The 21,809-nt window shown below is 54.7% G+C and overlaps 1 protein-coding gene across 2 annotated transcripts in view; it reads left to right on the top strand.

Annotated features, from left to right (window-relative positions):
• The window catches only part of RGS3 (regulator of G protein signaling 3), a gene marked incomplete at both ends in the record, with an annotated part of 74,442 nt that overhangs the window by 37,376 nt on the left and 15,257 nt on the right, over nt 1–21,809 (top strand). For both annotated transcript variants that reach the window (XM_080355996.1, XM_080355997.1), the window contains 2 exons: nt 898–938; nt 13,253–13,375. In XM_080355996.1, coding sequence (XP_080212122.1) covers nt 898–938; nt 13,253–13,375 — 164 coding nt within the window. The remainder of the gene's footprint in view (nt 1–897; nt 939–13,252; nt 13,376–21,809) is intronic.

Below are 21,809 nucleotides of genomic sequence, written 5' to 3'. Positions count from 1 at the left end.
CGCCAGCAGGGATCGAAGATGAGGACAGATCTTCAGGAATGCCTTTTTGTTGGGCACAGGGAATGCCAGGCCTGCAGTAACCAGCCTGGTGGGGCAGCTGGAGGGTACCACATCCCCTGGGACAGCTGGCAGCAGGATAGTGAGCTGACCTGGGCTGCTCCATGACTTAGCAAGACATGGGTCGCAGTGTTGGTCATTCCTTTGCCTCCATCAAGTGCAGGTCCCTTGGCCAGGTCTCCAGAGCGGTGCCAGGCTGGTGGGAGCTTGGGGGGTTTGTCCTCAGCCCAACAGAGCCGGATGAGCTCTACCCTGTGTCAGCTGCTCCACAGCACCCTGGGATGCAACTCCATCTTCCTGGAGAGACACTGACCCCAAATGTGACCCCGGCCGTGGGCACTGATGGAGGCTGGGACAGACGGCCCTAGACAGAGCTACCACTAGCCCTACCAAAGGCTGGGAGGGACCGAGGACGCCGGGACGGGAGCTGCTCTGCTCAGAGCTCAGCATCCGCAGAGCTGCAATGTGCAGAGACCCAGCCCTGTGCCCAGGATGGCTGGTTGGATTCTGCGGGGCCCCCGCCGCTCCCAGGAAGGAATCGGGGTTCACATACCAAGGCAGGTCGGGCAGAAGAGCCCGTGTGAGGCCTCTGGATGAAACAAACCTTCGTGCGAAAGGACAGACCCAAAGGAGAACCCGCGGTGGCGCAGCAAGCCCACGCAGGACGCCGGGGCCCTGCAGATGCGGCACACAGCACTGCCTGGTCACAGCCTGGTACTGCGCGATGACAACAATAAATAGTCATTAATCGCTGCCTCTCGGTCAGTTCCTCTGCCAGTGTCTTTCCTTGCAGGAATGCACTTGTAGCTTAATTTTTATGCTGTTTTTTCTTCTTTATAGGTTCAGAAGATCGGAAGTTCTGCATCCTTTACCTCGCAGAGGTGAGTGCTGCTGTTTTGCAAAATAACTTTCTAGTGGGAGCTGAACATGTGCTGACAACTCTGATCCTTTCTGCTGGGGCAAGGACCACTGAACAGCCTGATTTTAACTGCCTTTTTAACTAATTTGCTAGAGGTCTGGAAAGGACTGCAGCCAGAATTCTGTCTGTAGCCAGAATGTATTAAGAAGCTGCTGAAAGGGGCTGATGAAAAGAGAGGCTGAGCAGCACGGAGCCAGGTTCGCTTTTCCTCCTCGCCACCCCCGGCGCAGTAGGTGGATCTTCCTCCCTACATCTCATTTTCGATTCATCTTGGGGTTCTTTCACCTGGGGGCAAATTTCCTTGCTGCCTGTTTAGTCTTTATGTTTTAGGCATCTTGCTTTTCTTGTATTCAAGCACCCAGGCTTGAAGCCCTCAAATAAAATCAGGAAGCTCAATTTAAAAGACATATAATTGTAGCTCTAAAAACACACGTGGCCGGTGCGTGGCTAAATGCTCTAAACAGATTTGTGATCACTTAGACATTGGCACAGTTACTTTTGTGTCATGAAGCAGCCAAGGAGACTGCAAAATTGGTTTGTGGTGACTGGACCTCCTTAATCATTGAATGCTGCAGCTTTCTTTTCCTTTTCCAGTGACTTTATGGTGTTCCTGGTTTCAAGGCCTTGTATTCTCAGGGTGGAAATTTGGATTTGTGAAAGATTCCCCAGGGCACAGAGGAGAGAGGCAAACGTTGCTCAGCAGCACCGCGAAATAATAAGCTATTGTGAAAGTTGGATGCAAACGTTCAGAATAAGAAAGTTATTCACCTTGAGTGGCTGGGATTGGGGCCAAGGCACGACTCGCTGCGTACCCATGGGCCGAGGAGTTCCCTCTCACCTTTCCCTCTTGTTCCTTCCTTGTCTCCTGTGTTTCTTGCCAGGGCGGTGGGGCAGGAGCTGCATCACGTCAGACTCGCGTGATCTCTCCCTGCCCGGCTGATCCTGTGCCGTCACTCGGAGACGCTGTGATGGGTGTTGGGCAGCGGGGTGAGGCATTCCGGCATTTTCTCTCGCATTTGGACCCTGACATTGAATTTAGAAGCTTTGGGCTGAGTAGAAGTGACTGAAAGAGAACTGGCTGTGATTCATGAGATCTTGAGAAGTGAAGACTTGTCTTTGTCAAGATGAAGTGCTGACCGTTCTTCTGATGGGCTTAAATGGCTCTTACAGCTCTGGTGACCGAAATCTGTGGCATCCACTGCAGCTGGAGTGTAGTAGTTGTATAGAAAATGTGAAACATTTGCTTTACAATGCGTATGCTCCCCCATAGAGGACAGTAGGTCTGGACTGGCCACACTTCCAGGCTTCTGCAAACCCCTTTTTGTTCCGTCTGTCCGCCCAGGGTGTTTTGGAGCAGGTTGCAAGTGGAGAAGGAGCTTCCCGTGTGTCTGCCGCAGCCCTGTGCCCCAGGAGCAGCTGCTCACACGCTGCTGTGCCAGCCCGTGGCTTTCAGGTGCCATCAGGGCAGCCCCCCACTCAAATGCAGTGTCCAGCCCAGCAGGATATTCCCTCCTGCACCCTCCAGAACTGCTGGTGCCGCTGTCTGCGCTGAGCTGGGGAGATCAGGCCGATGGGAGATTCTGCCTGCGGGTAGGAGGTGATTCCCCAGCTGGGTTTTTGTTGCAATGAAAGGAGAAAGCGGCTTTTCTGTGAGTATGTAGCACAGGTAGAAACAGCTTCGGGGGCAAGGGGACAGTTGCACTTGGAGCCATAAGTCTTGTCAGACTGTCCAGCAATGGGCAATTTTGGTTCAGAAGGGGAAGCTGAGGCACAGAGAGGGGGACATGGCTGAGTCAGCAGCGAGGACGGTGCTTCCCGACTTCCCCACGGCTCTTCTGGGAAACAGTGACCTGCAAGTCCCAGTCCTGAGTGGGGACCAGGCTGCAGGGACACAGGCTGGTGGTTAAAGCGCGAGAGCAGATATGTCTGACTTTTGCAGTGCAGGGTTTGTGTGGCTTAATGACCTGTCCACGGTGGAGACTGACCTCAAGTGAGCAGCGATAGGCTCTGAGATGCTGGGATGCTGCCATGGGTGCCAGCCTGGGAGCTTTTAAGCATCTTTTTCCTGCAGGGAAGCTCAGAAGAGAGTTGCCTTCAGGTCATATCTCTTTTATTCTTTGTGTTTACTTTTTGGGAGTGAAGCTTTAGTTACAGGGTTGTGGGGGTGTCACCAGGAGGTTTTAAGCCCTGGTAGTCTGTCCCTCTCAAGCCATTGTTGCATGTTGACTGCACACAGGGATGTTGTGGGGGCTTAGATGCGGGAGCATCCATTGGGGGTGTTTGGGTTATATTTGCAGCGGGGTATATTCAAGGCATGGCCTGCTGTCAAGTGACAGCTGGGATTTGGGCCCACTGAAATGGAATTCTTGTGTTTCAATGGGGCTGTTGGGGGTCTCTGGGCCAGCCCAGCGTGACTCTCCCCATTGCTTGATGGACGTGATGTCCCAGCTGTGTCACCTCCTGCCCGGGTACAAGGCTCATCCTTCTTCCCGGCTGTGGGAACCAGAGGGTTTCCCCTCAAGGATGGCTTCCCAGACAGGGGCTGGCTGTGCTTTGGGGCTGAGCTCAGGCTCGGGGGGTTGGGGGACACCCCTGGTGGGGTGCTGGCCTGGGGACACTCCTGGTGCCATTGGGGTTCTACTGGCAGCTGTGACTGTCCCACTGCTTGCTCCCCAGTTGAAGAAGGACAAGGAATCACTGGAGAGAGTCCATTGGAGGGACACAAAGATGCTGAGGGGTCTGGAGCATCTTCCTGATGAGGAGACACTGAGAGAGCTGGGGCTGTTCAGCTGGAGAAGCTGAGAGGGATCTCATCAATGGATCAGTATCTGAGGGTGGGTGTCAGAGGATGGACCAGACTCTCCTCAGTGGTGCCCAGCGCCAGGGTGAGGGGCAACGGGCACAGACTGAAACACAGGAGGCTCCATGTGAACATGAGCAGAAACTTGTTTGCTGGGAGGTGCCAGAGCCTGGCCCAGGCTGCCCAGAGCGGGTGTGGAGTCTCCTGCTCTGAGACATTCGAACCCCCTGGACCCACCTGTGTGATCTGCTCTGTGACCCTGCGTGAGCAGGTGGGGCTGGGGATCTGCAGAGGTCCTGCAACCCAACCAGGCTGGGAGTCTGTCTGCTGTGGCAGCTAAGAAAGCTTTGTGTAAGGATGCATTAGGGAGGGATGAGCATGTGGACGTGGCTCTTTTTCTCCTGTGTCACCCTGAGAGGTCTCTCCCCTGTCCTGCTCTATCCCTGGCTTTGTCACTGGCAGTTTACCCCACTGGGAGCCTTTTCTGGCTCAGCTCCACCGCTTGGTCCTCTCTGGTGTGGAGACAATGGGTCTGGGGGTGTTTAGTGGTCATTGTCCGAGCTCTTCTGTCCCCATGACATGGGCAGACACATCCCTTGTGCTGCCGTGATGGGGCTGGGAGGTTGGTAGAAGCTCTTGTACCGCGGTCTCTTACCCACAAATCATCTGCTATGAGCAGTTAATGTATTTAGAGCTGCTGCAAGTTGAAAGGGAGCCCACGGGGCCGGGCTGACTGCGTTTGCTGCAGGAACAGCTCTTTGCCAAAGCCTTCAGCTGCCGTCTCCTGCTCCTGCTCATCTGGAAGGTTTGTGAGTAACGTTCTGACCCATAAGGTCGCATTTTTGTGTTTGGATCTGGCATGATCCTACATAGAAGTGTGTTTCAATGACTGTGAGTTGCTTAATTTATTTTAAACAAGAAAGAAAATTCCAACCTTCAGGGAAACTGGGGTGTCATAAAAAAGCTACTGCTGGTCATCCTGTTTAATCACGTGGAAATAAATCACTCCACAGAGTTTAAGTCCTGTGCATTCTGGTTATTTACAGCTGGAGAGCAAACAGTAATCTTTATAGCCTGGTGTAGCAGAAGGGACGTTTATTTTACAGGCTCTTCAGAACATGAAATGCACTGTTTGGAGGTCCTGAGTGGATGTGGCCCCGATCCTGATGGGACATGTGGCCTCCTGGAAGGAAAGAGGTAGATCAAGGTTGGTGTTGGAAAGAATGCAGCAATAGTGAAGGTTCCCCACCGAGGTGTCTGTTCCTTATGGTGGTCATGGGGTAACTGCGATGGTCACAGTGCATAAACCAGCCAGGATTTTGGAAGTGAAGGTGCAACGTTTTGATCTGAGGAATGTGTGTGTTCCTGGGACCTTGTCTCATCTGTGTGTTTGCCACCTGGAATGGGAAAAAGCGCTACCAATGCTTGCAAACCTGGTTTAGTCTGTTCCACTTCAGTATCTCAAATCCAAATGAAACAGTTTAAAGTCAGTTGTTCAGGCCTCACCTGTGAAAGCTTTGGGCCGATTCAGCGTGAACCTGTGTTTCTGCACCCCAGGGAATATGGGGTGTGGGGGTTTGGCCACGTTTCCCCCCACCCATTCCCTGCAGGGCACAGACACTCCTGTGAGGTAAAACTTTTGCTGTGTGGTGGGAATCGGTGGCCTCACCAGGAACCAGCCGGGCGACAGAATGTGGCCCAGGGCTGAATTCACACCCTCCCGGCTCCGGAAATATCCTACTGATAGGAAACTGCAGATCAGTGGTTTATTGCATTGTTAGAAGTTTGTGATTCCAACCCAACATCTTCAGATTGAATTGACTTAAGAATCAAATAGCGCAGTAAGTTTTTCATTTGAAAAACACTAGAAACCTTGATCTTACTCTCTGGCAGTTTTAATCTGCAGACATGGGAGTTTCTTTGGGGAACTGTTCCAACAGAAAATGTTTCCAGTAGCAACTCCTTGGCCTGCTGTGATGGGAACGCTTGCAGACCCTAGTGAATTGATGCTTTCCCTTGGAGATGTGCATCTGAACTCTGTGTGGGAGATCCTCCAGACAGGCGTCAGAGAAGTGACACTGTCCCCCGTTGTCCCCCCTTGTCCCATGCCCTGGCTCTCTGCAGACCCATCCCTGCATCCTTGAGCTGTGTCCTGGCTGTTGCTAAGGCTGTGATTTGAACAAATGCTCTTTAAAATGCACCATTGCTGTAGTGAGGGACGATATTGTAGCTTGTATAAATGTGCTTAACTCCATAGTCTTCACTTGGTCCGTAACAGAATTAATTGCCTGAAGTGTTGTCACTCCCAGGGCTGTGACTAATTTAATGCTCTTAGCAATGTGACATTGCCCATTTCTGTTCTGCAGGAAAAGAGGGAGGAGAACCGAGGTTCCCATCTCCGTACAGGGGATGTGAGTGCTGGAAAATCAGTTTACAGAGGATGTTAAGGCTCAGGGACACGCTGTGGCTTGGTGGATATTGTGCATCTAGGTAATTTTTGAAGTCAGCTGTTCTGGATGTGTCATCTGAAGAGTTTGCAAGGAGCTTTTTTGGGGCACTGTCCTGGCAGATCTAGAGGACACTGGGGTGGATGGTTTGATGATATGAAACAGGGCAAAAGGACAGAGCAGGAGCTGACATCAAACCTGCCCAACCAAGCGAACACCGAAGGTGAATTTCTTTAGTAAAGACCTTAAAGTAATTATTAATAAAGAGTACAGATGGAGCACAGCTAGAGGAAATGTCCTCCCAGCCACTTGGCTTGATGTGACACAACATTTGGCCTGAAAACCTAGAAAGATAGGAAATTGCTGTGGTGCTTAATAAAGAGTTAAAAGCTCTGGTCTGAAACCTCAACATCATCATTTGTGAGTATCGCTCTGCTTGGGAAGCCTTGGCTCTTGCTTAATTGCAAAACCATCATTGACATGGTAGAAAACAGCAACTTGTGGCTGATTAAGTGTGCATATGACTTGAAAATGGGAGAAGTAGGAGATAAGGAGGGTAGGTCAGTGACAGAGCTGTGAGGGTTAGTTGGTAAGGTGGGTGAGAGCTGATGATGTGTTTTCATGTGATGGTGGGGAAAAGAGAAATGATACGCACAGCCCTGCGAGGGTCAGAAGTGACTGATAAAACCTTGTTGTGGGAAGGAAGATCAGCAGCCATGAGCTCCTGCGGCAGGAAGATGCCATCAGTGATGACAGAAGTGTGGGATTCAGTCAACTTTCCCATTCCTTTGTTCTCTGACCTCACAGTGACAGCCAGCAGACTTGCATTTTGTGTTGGATTTGTTTCCAGCAGAAATGGGATGGTTTTGGCAGGGGACCAAAGCAAAGGAAGTTGTTCCCTTTTCCCATTTCCCAGCATTCAGGAAGATCTGCTGCCCTGGGCCGGGCTCTGCTGTTGTGGTTTCCTGACCCCATCCCGCTTACTCCGCTCCCTGTGAGATGTCTGATCCCTCCTTTGCAAATGCTCCATCGATATTTTGGTTCTTAAGCACAGGAGAATACACACAAAATGCAGTGATAAGAAGGCCAGTTTAGAGACATGAGCTTAGAAAAACCTCAAGGCTGGGAATGAGATGTGGAGCCATGAGTTGTGCCCAGATCTGGCCCCAAAGCCAGGAGGGTTTAGCTGCAAAAAAAGTGGTGATTTAGGAGTCCCCCAACCTCACTCTGACACAAAATCCTGGATTTTGTGCTCTGACAGTCCCTGTGGATGCCAGAGCACTGTAGGGTGGAGGTGCAGGGGGTTTGGAACCCCTGGTAAGAGAAAATCAAGCGTCAGCTGCATCGGGCGCTGTGTGCGAGTGGGAGGAGGTGGGAGAAGCGTGTGTCTGTGAAGTGGACTGCGTGCTGTGTTGAAATGGTACCTCAATTTCTTCTAATGCGTAATAGGGAAATAGATAATATTTGTCGGATCTGTGGGCTGTTAGTTGTCAGATGGGCTCATCCTGCCGCAGCAGGTGAAAGATCCTCTGGGCTGTGGTGGAGACGGCACCGCAGACAAGGTTGGAAGTGTGGGGATCGGTCAAGTAGAGCAAAATCCAGACACAGCCCTGGCTGCTGCTCTCACCAGTTTCATCACCTGGATTTGAAGGTCACAGTGACCACGAAGTCTGTTCCTCTGCTTTCCTCTTGCTGCTCCCGCTCCTGTCCAGCCTGGGTGCTCCTTCTCCCCGAGCTGTGCCACTGGTGCTGCTCGGGAGATGTCACCAAATGAAAAATCCTTTCCTGCTCTCTGATATTTGCTTTGCTTCCTGTGTGTCTTGCCAGCAGTGGCTTATTTCTGCGATGCTGAGAGGTTCCCTGGGCAGGGCTGTGTCGGGTGCACCGCTGTGGGTCACCCAGCTCAGGTAAAAGCTGGATGCTCCATCTGCACAAACCGAATCCCTCTGCCATCACACCTGCAGCAATAGCTTTGCTCTTTCCTGAAGAGAGGTTTCCATTTTCCTCCATCCAAAGAATGCTTGGTTCCAGGCCCTGGATTTCTCTGTGTGTGATGTCAAGAACTCTGAGCTGCAGCCTGTGCAGCCTGTTGCCAGATGAACCACTTAAGGACAGCCTGCAGCCTTGCAAAACCAGCCTGTGTCCTCCTTGGCTGCTCCAAAGCAGGTAGAATTGGTTCTTCAGGCTGGCTTTTCCTCCTGGAGGCTCAGCACCCTCCAGGCTGTGATGTGATGCTCCCATGTAACCACTCCTTCTCCTTCTCTCTCCTTAGCAGCAGCATCAAAGTGCAACAGGGGCAACCGGCCTGGGGTGAGCTGGAGTCACTGGTGTCTCCACACCCCAAAGTGGCAGCTCCGCTTTGCTGTCTTGGTGCTTCTCCCAGTCCATGGGTGTCTGTAGGACAATGAAAACCCATTTCCAAAGAGCCAGCCGTGGGTGTCTCAAGGAAGGATGGGCACATCTGTCCTTCACCTTCATCTAAAGAGTCTCCCTGGTCTGAAAGCAACCCAGCCAGCAAGGATCTGTGCTTCTCCATGGAGGTTGCTGTGCCCTGCAAAAGGCAGCTCTGTGCACAGCATCAACCACCCATGAGATCCCGTCACCTTTTGGCCATCCCAGCTTTCAATGGGACCCCTGCTGGTACTGCCAGGGTTTGCTTTTTGAGCACCACCAGCGTGCCCAGCCATCCAAAATCCACAGGAAGAGCTGTGGTGCCCATGGCCCCCCCAGCACAGCTTCACACAGGAGCAAACAACTTTCTCATCAGACCTTGCTCTGTGGGTTATGAAATAACCAGCCAGTGGTTGCCTGTTTTGTGCACAGGATATTCCCAGGGCTTGCTGTTTCGCCGGTGGAAGGTTTGCTCTGCGATTTAAAAGCTATTGTAGTCTGGAGCCCGTTTCCGAGGTACTTCCCCTCTGGGATCTCTGTGGGGTTTGGCCACGGACCAACGCTCTGAATGTTGGAGGCCGGGGCAGAGCTGGGCTGTGAGTCCTGGCCCTGAACCGCTTCCCGAGAAACCCTGCGGAGGAAAATGTGAATATCTCCAGGGTGGGTGTCTACACAGGAGGCTCCATGTGAACATGAGCAGAAACTTGTTTGCTGGGAGGTGCCAGAGCCTGGCCCAGGCTGCCCAGAGCGGGTGTGGAGTCTCCTGCTCTGAGACATTCAAACCCCCTGGACCCACCTGTGTGATCTGCTCTGTGACCCTGCGTGAGCAGGTGGGGCTGGGGATCTGCAGAGGTCCCTGCAACCCAACCAGGCTGTGAAAGGAGCAGAAGTGCAGCCCCTGGTCTGCAGGGGGAACATCCACCCAAGGACCTGCCCACCCCTGGGCACACGCCTGTGAGGACGAGCTGGGGAGGTGGCAGCGAGACGAGAGCAACCCCAGGCTGGGCAGGTCACTGAGCTCAAGGCTTTGGAGGCGTCAGGCTGAGTTTGGCTCATTGTTATTGCTATGTCTTGGCTTTGCAGTGGCGTGTGAAGCCACACTTGTGTGCCAGATGCTGTGGTGCTGGGTCCTGCACAGCAGGACGTGGCTGCAGCGTTGGGTGTTGGTATGTGGGGTTATGGTCCCTCCTGCACTGTGGTGCCGTTCTCCAGGAGCTCCCTGGCTGACTGATGGGCTACAGACCCAACAGTCCCTCTTGTGCTGGTGTCTGTTGGGGTGACCAGGAGCTCTCCCTGCCCTGTCACCCGCCCATGGGTGCTGTTGGGCTTGGGTCTCACCCTGGGGGAGCATCTGCAGAGCTGAGCTTTTCCCATGGAGCAAAAGGGACCTTTTCCTGCGGATAAACCCGGGCTGTACCAGGGCCCATTAGGGGCTCGTATTGGCGTTTTGGGCCTCCTCTGCGACACACACTCTGTTTTTTCCTCCTGCCAGCATGGGTCATAAGTGTCATAGAATGTCACAGGCAGCCCCCGCCTAGGGTCTCGTGCTGCTGCAGGGTCCGGCGTGGAGCCGCAGGCTCGCCAGGGCATCCCGTGCCAGCCGGCACCCGACACCTGCAATAACATGTTGTTCCAAGCGCTGGGTGAAGGCAGTCAGAAAGCAACTGGCAGCCACTTCAGTCGCTCGCTTTATCTGGTCGCAAACGCCCCCTTCACGCCATCTGCATCCTCCTTTCCCAGCACTGCGAGATTAAGCCCTGTTTTCTCTTTGTAAATATTGGCAGGCGAAGCGGCAGCCTCCCTGAAGGAAAACAATAGCGGGGAGGCCGGTTCCCAGAGCGATTCCAAGCGAGGAGCGTGCGCAGGGCCCGGCGTCCACCGGCTGCTGCTGCAGCCCTGGTGCTCGGTCCCCTGGCCAGGACTGGGCTCGGGGGACACGTGTCACCAGTGGAGCTTTATCCCATGTATCAGTCTGTCCTTCCCCCATCTGCCCTCTGTCTGTCTGCATCCCGAAGGGCTTTGCAAACAAGAGCCTGTGCTGTACCGGCAACTGGTGTGCGCTCAGCACACAACACACAGTTGCACGTTATTTGCGGGGAGCAGGTTGATGGAAAAGGGAGAAACAGAGCTTTTCCATTGGGAAATGTGTTGGAGAGGTTGAATGTCACTGTGAAGGAAAAAAATGCTGAGATCCCCGCTGCTGTAGCACAGAAAGGATAGTAAAATATGTACAGATTGGATAAATGCAATTTTGGCTGTTCATGTGCCCCCTCAGCCTTGCCCACAATAGCCAGGACACACATAGGGGTGGTGACTTTCTCCTCTGCCGTTGGACCAGAGGGCAATCTCCTCTCCTGGCTTTAATATTGCCAGGGAGTGGGGGCCGGGCAGCCTCACCAGCTGAGCCTGGGCGGGAGGGAGGGGGCACTTTGCTCTCAATAGCATCGCTTGATGCTCAATTCAATCAAAGAGATGGGGACTGTAATCGAATCAGCAAGGGGCTGCAGAGTGGGGGTAGGTGAGCTGTGCATCCATCACGAGCCAAGGGGATATGAGACGCCCTTGGAATTGTTTTCAGCATCGCTCACGGGAGCTGCAGCAGCTCGGAGCGGCAGCGTGTGCGGCGGTCACGGCACTGGGCTCCTCGCAGCTGCGCTGGGATCTTTTAGGCTCTGGGGAAATGGCAGTGTGGATTTCCAGCCCAGCACATCGGTACTCATCCTCTCCTCCCAAAGCAAAAACGCTGAGGTCCCTTTGCAGGGACCGGTGGGTATCGCAGTGGTACAGGCTGGAGATCTGCTGGCATGGGGCTGGGGGAGACCGAGACGTCTGTGGTGGGGAACAGCCCTGTGACGCTCCGGGGGATGCTCAGAGCATCACTGCAGCTCAGAGTCTGGGGGTGAGGGGGAGCCCCATTGCCTTGTGTCCCTGAATCACAAACCCCTGTTCCATTTTGATAGGGATCTGTAAGCCTGAGCCTGCAGTTTCATAGAACCGTCATTCTTGTTGGAAAAGACCCTCAGGATCATAGAGTCCAACTGTTAACCCAGCCCTGGCACTGCCCCATATCCTGAGAACCTCATGTCCATCTGTCCAGCCCTCCAGGAATGGTGACTCCAGCACTGCCCTGGGCAGCCTGTTCCAATGCCCCACAGCCCTTTGGGGAAGAAATTGTTCCCATATCCAACCTCAACCTCCCCTGGCGCAACTTGAGGCCGTTTCCTCTGCTCCTGGCGCTTGTTCCTGGGGAGCAGAGCCCGACCCCCCCTGGCTCCAAGCTCCTTTCAGGCAGTTCAGAGATCAGAAGGTCTCCCCTCAGCTCCTGTTCTCCAGCTGAACCCCCCAGTTGGATGCTTAAGCCTGATTCTGCTGTGGGAATAGATGTGATGATGTCCAGACATCAGAAAGATCAAACCTTCTCGTTCCTTGGAGGGTCAAAGATCTGAAGTGAAGATCTCTTTTTCTAGAGGTGACGTGGGAGGTTAGTTTATTTACTGCTTTAATAGGGATTTTGGATTAAATGTGAATGAATTAGCATCCAATGAAAACAGTGGTTTAAATGGTGTGATGAAAAAGCATTTCCCTTTTTGGTTGTATTGTGACTTTGGAGTCACAAAGCTGCAAGTTCCTTAGTTCTTTCTGACCTTTCTGGGAAAAACATGCTCTGGGAGACCTGCCCTTCTGGAAGGAAATCCTAGGGGGAAATGAAAGGCCTTTGTCATGCCCTTTAGTGGAAGAGTCTTTTTTTTCTTTGCACTTCTGTCCTAAAGCTCTGCTTGCCTTTTATTTTAATTTCCTATCTGGCCACAGAAGGAGATGATCCAGTCACAGGCGTTTTAGACTTTTTCTGAAGCAAAACCTGCAAAATCACAGTAGGCAGCAAATGTTACTAATGCTTAATTTATAGCACAAGAGATGAGCGGTTTAAGGACTGGGAGACACAGAGAACTTGGTCAGAAGGCTTCTTAAATTAAGGGGATTTGGCCCAAAGAAAACCGGTCCAAGAGGAGCAGGTCCATGTCACAAGGGTGTGTGCAGGGACGGGCTGGGGCTCTGCTGGGTGAATTCCCATTGTTTCTCTGAATTCCTTCCTCACCACACGTTGCTCACAATGTGTGACCAGCGCTGGAGCATCACCCTCGGAACAGCCCCGGATGCTCTAAGTGAGGAGCAGCAGAGCCAAGGGCAGGCTGGGGCTTCTCCTGAGCTCTGCCTTGTCCCACCCCCCAGCCCAAAGGTGCTTATTTGCATCGGTTCATGCTCCGGCGCCTCGTTACTGTTTGCATACAGCAAAGAGCAATTTCCATCCTCTAAATTAGCTTAATAGACACGTTTCCGTTTCCACTGTGGTGGCAGAGGGTGCAGAACTGCTGGTGCTCTGCCTGCGCCTCGCTGCTTGTTAAACCAAAACTCAGCTGCTCTGCACCGCAGCCGCCTCTCGCCCTCTGCCACTCTGTTCCTGATTTCCCATCTATTTTGCTTTCTCATACCCGGAGCGCAGGACACCGGTGTGATCTCTCCCGTCCTACTGACATTCATCTGATACAGCGTGTTGGAAGCAAGTAGTTTGCAAACAAAGCCGGGGCCTGCGACACACAGCTAATGACCTTCTCTCTGCCTGTGTTTCCTTTACGTCAGAAGTCGGAGTGCTTATTAAGTTTGGAGGCTTACTCCCAGGAGCAGAAGAAGAGGATCTGCTGGTGTCTAGCTGAGAACATCACCAAGCAGCAACATCCGGCACCGGCTCCTACAGAGAACAAGGTAAGGGACGTGCGGGAGCTCAAAAACCCCGCTCAGAGTCCTGCAAGGCTCTGCTTGCAGCAAGGGCTTTGCTCTGGTGATGCTCCTGCTGTGTGAGCTGCTCCAGAGGCTGGTTTTTTGCCGGGTGACGAGCGAGTTTGTATTTGGGCGCTGCTGTGTCTGCAGCTTCCTGCCCTGCTCGGGGAAGCAGTTATTGCGTTTGCATCCCAGAGCCCAGGCAGACTCCAGAGAGCCGCTTCTGACGCCTCCCAGCATCTGTATTTGGATAGCTGAGGCCACCAGCCCAGTGCACAGCCCTCCCGAGAGCGCGGCTCTGGGGCAGGACAAGATGCAGGACAAGAGGTTTGGACCGTGATCTCTGGGTCTTGAGTGAAAGGCCAAGGTCATGGGAGCAGCGGTGCGAAGATTTGCCCCTTCTGTGCACTCAGATGGGCTCAGGTGTTTGATCTGGACCCCACACATGGCCTGAAGCACAGCAAGGTTGTCTCAGGAGTGCTGCTTTTTGCACCTAGCGAAGCAGCACCAGCATTTGTCCCATGCTGAAGAGCTTCAGCCTGGCCCAAAGCACAGTTTCAGCAGCACTGGCAGGAGAAATGTGCGCATGGAGCGGGTTTGGAGGGCTGTCGGGTGCATCTACACTGCGTGGATGTGGTTAATACCTCCTGTCTGCCTGGCTTTGGGGCTGGGGCTGCCACCACCGAGCTGTTTGGGATGGTGGAATGTGTGCTGGAGTCATCCTGTCCCCCAGGGGTTGGGTTTGGACCGTCCGCTCTGGGATGAGAGAGAAACACTGTGCTGAGTGTGGAAGGAGCTTTAAGTGAGGCACGTGGGGGTCACGGGGATAAAACCACCCAGCTACGTGCCCTCGGCTGGTGCGTGGTGGTGGAGCAGCTCCTGCCCCGGTCGCTATTGGGTTTGGCCTCGGTGCAGTGGGGTCTGGCGGGATGCAGGTGACAGTCACTGTACGCGTGGCAGGAGCAGGCGGCTGCACTGCGACGTGGCTTTTGCTCTGCACGTCCCAAACTGGGTCAGCGCAAACATCTCCGCAGGAGACAGAGCCTCCAGATTCCTTTTGCTGCACGTTTCAGACAAACTAAAATAGCAACAAGATACAAAGCCTGAGAAGCAACCCAGCCTCTGGAAATGCAAATAGCCCAGGGCAGCGCATTCAATGAAGGGACAAGACTCTGCCATGTCTCCTGTTATCCTGTGATGCATCTTGCTGGCAGGACACAGTGCCGGGGCAGGGGGTCCTGGACAGCTCAGCATGGGGGCGTGCCATGGGGCTTGGTGGGGCTCTGCTCTCAGTGGGGGCATCCTCTGGGACAAAGCTTTGCAGGGCCACGTTCAAATCTGAGCACCTAAAGCCTTAAAGGGGAGATCTTGGCAGCTCCCCATCACGACAGGTGCTGTGGTTTGGGTTTTTGCGTGGTGTTGCTGTTTGCCCTCCTCACCCCAGACTCATTGTTCATGGTGTGGGATTCTGGCTCTTTGCTGACTTACAAACCCTATGGCTCAAAGCAAAGCCCTGAAGAGTGTCTGCTCCCTGTGCTGTTGCAGGTACTGGCCACTGGACATGTGAAAAAAACACTCTAGAAGCCAGCACAGACCTTTTGAAGGCTTTTCTGTGCCTCGGTATCAAGGGGGTGCTCCTTGGGTGCAGCAGAGCCAGCATGGGCCCTCCAAGGCTGTGATAAGTGGCTTTTGTCTCAGCTTGCCCAAGCTGGCAGAGATCCTACTGGTGGGATATGGGACTGAGAGGGGGACAAAAGGAGCATTAAAGCAGCCACCAGGCACTTAACTGAGTTTATAGCACCATTTCCCATCCCACCAAGGAATAAACTGCCCAGGATGCAGTTTTAAAGGCGAGGATGCTGGGGGCAGGGTGGGCGGCTGCCCCTGGGGCTGCCGGGACCCGTCTGCGCCGCAGCTGGTGTGTCGGGGCAGACATCCCTGGGGATGCCAGTGCGGCGGGAGCTGGGAAAATCAGTGGCTTTTTGTAAGGGAGAAGTGATCCATTAGCTTCGCTTGTTGCTTACAAGTCATTTGATACTGGGGCTATTTGAGGAAACAGAACAGTGTCTGTGCTCTGCGAACAGGCAAATTAAGCTCAAAATACCAGTCTCGGCATGGCCAATTTCTGCTCCAAACAAGAATTTGTTTTGCAAAGCCTTCAGAACTGCTCCAGCTTGGCAAGACAGCTCATCGCCCTGCGACGGGCGCCCAGCCGAGGGTCTGCGCGCTTTGCCGTGTGACGGGAGCAAAGGGCCGGTGCAGCCACAGTGCCAGGCACAGATGTGCCATGTGCCAGCTGTGCGCTGGAGCTGGAAAAAGGGACAATGTCTGAGCAGAGAGCAGCTCCTTCTGCCAGCTGGGAATGGCTCTGCCTTCCACACGCTAACGCTGCTGTTAATGCCTTCCCCGAGTCCTTCCCAGAACAAGTGGCCTGCGATGGGGCAGAGGATCCCCAGTGGGGATTGTGTCTGGAAAGGAGGGGCTGAACTGGCCGCTCTGGAGCTTGTGTGGTGCCAGCTTGTTGGAGCTGTTGGAAATCAGTCGAATTTGTGGCTTTGGGATGGCACCTCTTGCTTTCCGCTCCCGCTGGGCCGTGCCCGGGTAGGGCGGCGCTCGGGGACGTGGCTCTGCAGAGCGGTCGCTGCCACCGGCAGCAGCTCCTGGGAGGACAGTGACACGGCTGCTGCTTCCAGAGCAACTGGTGTTAGAGCAAAGCTGCTGGTTTCTGGGAGACGCAAGCATATGGTGCGTGTAGCATCAACTTCAGGGGCGCAGGAGGAGAAAGTTCTGAGGGATACGGCTGTGATGGTCCAGATGTGCTTCCAGTGGGATTTTCCTGCCAGGGTCAGCGCAGGAGGAGCTCTGGGATCACCGTGGTCCAGCTCTGCAGCCCGGTTGTCCCACAGACACGGTGGCAGCGGGGCTCTGGTGGCTTCCTTGCTGCCACTGTAAGACTTGCCTGAACTTCACGGAGTGACAAACCCGTCCTGCCCGCAGCAGCAGGTCACAGGAGCCGATCTGTGGCTGTTTTCTCCATCTGCAGAGCCGTTCCCACTCTCATCTTCAGGTCTGGGTCTGCCCTAGGAAGCTGCTCCTGAGCAAGAATCTGTAAAACACATCACAAGGGTGACCCAGCCTGGTGACAAACATCCCCAAATGAGGAGGCGTGGAGCCTGGAGGTGGGCTGGGCTGCTGAGGAACCGCAGCGGCAGCAATGTGATTATAGCGAGAGCAGCTTTATGAATTAATTGAGTTAGTGAGGCTGCCTCCTTGGGCAAATAATGACCATTTGTGCAGAGCACGGTGCTTTTTTTAACCTTGCATCGCTGCACTGGTCCTGTTACCAGCCCGGCTCCGCGATGAATTGCATTAGCAGTATTGAAGAGATGGCAAGTGCAGAGCAGGGAAGGACGCGGCTCCGGAGGCTGGAGCTGCTCCAGCTGGTTCGGCTGCCCAGCAGAAATTAGCAGCACGACACCCTGATTGTAACGAACCTGCCACCACCATCTGATTCTCACTGCTTGTTTCTTTGTGTCTTCCACACTCAGAACGGCTGATTGCTCTTCCTTCTGCCTCCGTGACCTGAGATCACTGCGGGGATGATGGCTGGCTGTGTCTGAAAGATGTAGAATATCTTTAAGCTAAAGAACGATGGACACTTTGTGGCGCGGACTTTGGGCCGTGGGAGTCCAGGACGGGCGCTCCTCTTGTTTCCCAAGGGAGGTGGTGGATCCTCAGCACTTTCAAAGCCGGTGTCGCTCCCGTGGCTGCTGATGGTGCGAGCGTGGGCCGATCCTGCCCCAGCCCTTCCCGGCAGCGCTGGCTCCGGTGCTGGGAACGAGCTGCTGGGGGGGCCTGACCGGCCCCTTCCTGCCCATTCCCCTGCTCAGGAAGGGCAGGGCTGTTTTTCTCACTATTTACAGCGTGCTTGACAAGTGCAAGTAAATGTGCTGTCGACAAAAGCAAACACGGTGTAATCGAGGGATGATTGAAACCAGGGCTGGAGCGGTGGTGCGGGGAGGCTGGAGGAGGAGGTGGCCGCGCTCCCCCAGGCACCTGCGGCGTGGGGGGAGGCGATCGGGGACAACCCCTCTCCTGTGCCATGTTCTGCCTCCTCTTGCTCACCCTGAGCAACCTGGTGTGCCCCAGGCACCCCCTGCCGTGTCCCCCTGTTCCCCAATATCTCTGTTCCTGTCCCTGGGCACCCCCTGCTCCCCCACATCTCACTGCCTTCAGCAGCACCTTTCACTTTGCTCTGGGTCATGTCCCGTCGGGATGGTGGCCGTGTCCACCAAGGGGCCACTGGAAGTGCGGTGACTGTGACAAGTTGGGGATGAGTGGGGTGAACTTCCCTCTCTCTGACCCAGCGTTCAGGGGGAGTGTAGTCAGAGGGCGATCGGCTGTTTGATGGGGAAGGAGGGGAGGAATTTGCACCTGGTCACTTTCTTTTTGGCTCAAAGTCCTTCCATTTTGTGCTGGGAACCTGCTGCCCTGTCTGTGCCAGCTCTGTCACCTCCTCCCGGGGCACAGACCGGGCAGGACATGGCCATGGGTACATCAGAACTTGCTTTTCTTAAGGGGATCATATCTTAGGGGATCTAATCAATGCTGATAAATATCTCCAGGGTGGGTGTCGGAGGGTGCACCAGACTCTGTTCAGTGATGCCCAGCGCCGGGGTGAGGGGCAACGGGCACAGACTGAAACACAGGAGGCTCCATCTGAGCATGAGCAGAAACTTGTTTGCTGGGAGGTGCCAGAGCCTGGCCCAGGCTGCCCAGAGCGGGTGTGGAGTCTCCTGCTCTGAGACATTCAAACCCCCTGGACCCACCTGTGTGATCTGCTCTGTGACCCTGCGTGAGCAGGGCTGGGCTGGGGATCTGCAGAGGTCCTGCAACCCAACCAGGCTGGGAGTCTATAATTCTTCCATGGTGCCAACATGGGAGGCTGGGCAGGGCCGAGCACATCACTAAAGCATCTGAGGACCAGCCTGACTGAGCCACACACCCCCAGCGCCTCCCTGGTGCTCTCAGGGTGCTCAAAATGGGGAGAAAACCTTGAGGTTTGTTCCGCCCCCATAAGGGTTAAAGTGTCAGCTGGCAGTACTGATGAGCCAGGTTACAAAAGTAAAGCAAATAAGTGTGTTATTCCACACCAGTGAGCAGAGCCCGGCTCTTGCCTTGGGCTGGAAAAACTCGTTACTGAGGATGGCCAAAGGCAGCTTTGGTAACGCCACGAACTTGGTGGCTGTGGCACTGGAGACACTGTCCCTGTGTGAGAAAGGCCCCAGTTCAGCTCCATCCACCGAAGTATCTGGAGAAGACTGTCCCTGCCAGGGGTCTGTGTCCCCTCAGAGTGAATGGGACCCTTGAGTCCACGTCGGTGACCTTGATGTGTGGTGGCACATGGATCTCACCCTCGTCACCTGACAGACCAAGAGAAGGAGAATGTGTTGACTTGAATTCAATGGGGACAGGTGTTGCAGAGACAGCAGTAGGTGTGAAGAAGGCTGCAAACATAAAAGGAGATGCAGTTTGAGCTGCCCTGGACCGATCCATTCTGAGCCCTGTTCTTACTGGGGTTGTAGCCCTCTTTCACGGGAACAAGTCTCACATGTGGTGGGGTCACCCAAGGTTATGTGTGGGGATTTTACAGCTCCCTGTGAGGCTCCATGGCGTGTCTCAAATGTCCCTTTATGAACGTAAGGAGCCTCTTATGCAGCAGCCCGTCCATTCCCTGCAGGTGAGCCTGGCTGGGTGCTGAGTGTCCTGGGCTGATCTTCCACCCCATCACTCCCTTTGTGCACATCGCTTGGGTTCCGGACACAGCACAAAGCCTGGCAGGGAGGTGAATTCGCCTGATTGTTCGCATGGGGCTAGCCGGGGTGCTGGGCTACGGGGATTTTCTCCCCTGGCACGAGCCCTGGCTCCCTCTCGCTGGGCTCCCAGCCCCGCCGGCTCTCTGGCACGGCGGTGCCTGGGGCTGCCAGCCCAGGACAGCTGCTGGCTCGGCCCCGGTGCCGCTGGCTCACGGCTCCCAAGGGACGTTGTGCCGGGAGCAAGCGGGGAGGGATGGAGCGGATGGGCAGCTGAGAGCCGCAGCTCCGGCTTTGTTTGTTCGCTTGCTCAGCTGGACTCCAAAGCCATTAGCAAAGCAGACCTGTCCCCTCGGGCAGACACCCGTTCCTGTTCTCTGGCACCGTGCGATGTTCTCCAGCTGTGTCCAGCGGCACCAGTGATCCTATTGCACTACCCCCCACCAGGTGGTGTAGTGGGGGTGCAAGCGGCCGCTGGCACTTTCACCATGGCCAGAGGCATTTTTAAACCCTTGAAGGTCTGTTTCTTGTGAATCCCCAGAAGGGCTGGTAAGAGCGAGCATCACGCTGCAGAGCATCTCCCACTTCCTTTTCCATAGAAAACAGTTTGGGGAAAAAACTCAACCACGAACCTGCAGCAGAGTTTCTTTAGCAGGAAGCGCCGGAATCGGTCTGTGCTCAGTGTCGCTTGGGGGCAGGACAGGGCAGGAGAAGGGGAGCTGTAAAAGCCAACACGGCAGGTTCCAGGGTGATACATCACAGCTCTTCCTCAAGGCAGAGCGGCCATGGACTGTTACCAGCAGGTAATGGTGCCTCCAGGGATTGCTGGCAGAGCCGTAAATAGCACGAGGGGCACGAGGGAGCGGTGGCTGGGAGAGGCTGGGGCGGCTTCGGCTGCCACTTGACACAGACATTAATAACGGCAGCGGCAGAGCCGGCGCAGCACTCGCGGCTGCGGAGCTGCGGCTGCGGGCACACGCCGGGGCCGGGGCCGCTCGGGAAATGCTGCTCGCTCGGCCCATGCAGCTGAGATGGAACCGGGAGCCCAGATTTGGTAGGTTTTGCTTTCCAAGATTGCAACCTGGGGCTCTACCCGTCGCTAGCAGGATCTGGCCACAGGTGGAGGGCACAGCACCATTGGGAGCACATTTAGATCCCTTTAGGTCACAGATATCTGCTCCGCTCCCTGTGCTGGGCTGGTCCCTGCTGTCCCCTGGGGAACCTGTGGCTTCGTTCACTGCCAGGCTGGGTTGGAAGGGTTGGTATGAACAGTATTGGGGAGAGCAAAGGGGCGTTTGTGGTGACGGGGACTTTTTGAGGTTCCCTTGCAAATCTGGGCTGTGGGTGGCTGTGCCGGCTCTTGCTGCGGGAGCCGCATTGCAGCGTGCTGACAGCGCGGGCTTTCTGCTTTTACAGCCTTTGGGAAACTTTTTGTTTACTGGCAATAGGGAAGAACCAGCAAATTCAGCTGTTGCCACTGAAATCAGAGCTGTGTGTGCGGGGTGGGGACGGAGGGCACCAGGGAGGGGATGGGGGAAGTCTGAGCTGGAACTGCCAGAGCGGCTGCAGTTCGGGGCTGGCAGATCGGTGCTGCGGCGGCAGCGAGTCTGTGTGAACTCCAGCTGCTCGGCGTGGATGAGCTTCTTAGGGATGTGGTTTAGGGACAGCGTTGGGTTAACAGTTGGACTTGATGATCTTAAAGGTCTTTTCCAGCCAAAATGATTCTATGATTTTAAGTGCACAGCATGGGGAGGTTTTGCCCCAGGTTGTTTGCTGACACCTTCAGCAGCTGCACCCAAACCGCGGGGCGCACGCAGCGCCTGCAGACCGCGCTCCCTCCTGCACACCCTGTGCTGCAGACGAGGTTGTTGTCTCGATTCAGCATCGGCCCCTGTTCACCGCTGTGTCTCGGGCTGGAGCAGCTCCGGGAGAGACACAGATGTGGCTGCTGCAGCGCCGGGGCTGGTGATGCCCCATCTGGCCCCGTTTAAATGATCACCTGGGGGTGACTGTAACGGGCTGATGGGATCAGCACAGGCTGCTGGCACAGGGTCATTCCCTCCCACAGTGGAGGATTTCTCCTTCCAGGGCTTCGAGATATTCCAAGCCCTGGGTTTTTTTGGGCGGTATGAACATTCACACCCCCACAGGTGTCTCATTGAGGTGTAAATCCACCCTGACTGCCCCGCCACGGTGCACCGTGCAATCCTGCTGTTGAGGTTTTTACACCCACGCTTGCTTTTGCTGTTACAGTAATTGGTGTGTATCAATTATTCATTGATGCAGTAATGAAGCAGGGAATGGGTAGAAAACGCTGTTGCATGGTGATCCCTTGGCTCCTGCTGTCCCGCAGAGCCGCCGCGGCTGAGGAGGGCGAGAGCGGAGCTGCCCGGGGATGCTCCTCCCATGCACTTTCAAAATGACTCCCGTGAACATTTCCTCAAGTTCTGGTAGTTCTGCTTTGCATTCTTGCTTCGTTTTCTTCCTCTCAGCCCCGTGCTGTGTATTAGATGCCGCTTTCCTGTAGCCATGTGCTTACTTGGTTCTTAGCAGTCACTTTTTAAATCTCAGGGTGCTCATCATGAATGGTTTTGGTAGCATTTCAC

Source organism: Nesoenas mayeri (genome assembly GCF_963082525.1).
Source record: "Nesoenas mayeri genome assembly, chromosome: 18".
Lineage (NCBI taxonomy): Eukaryota > Metazoa > Chordata > Aves > Columbiformes > Columbidae > Nesoenas > Nesoenas mayeri.
Note: the sequence above shows the minus strand (reverse complement) of the source record. Positions and strands in the feature narration are given on the sequence as shown.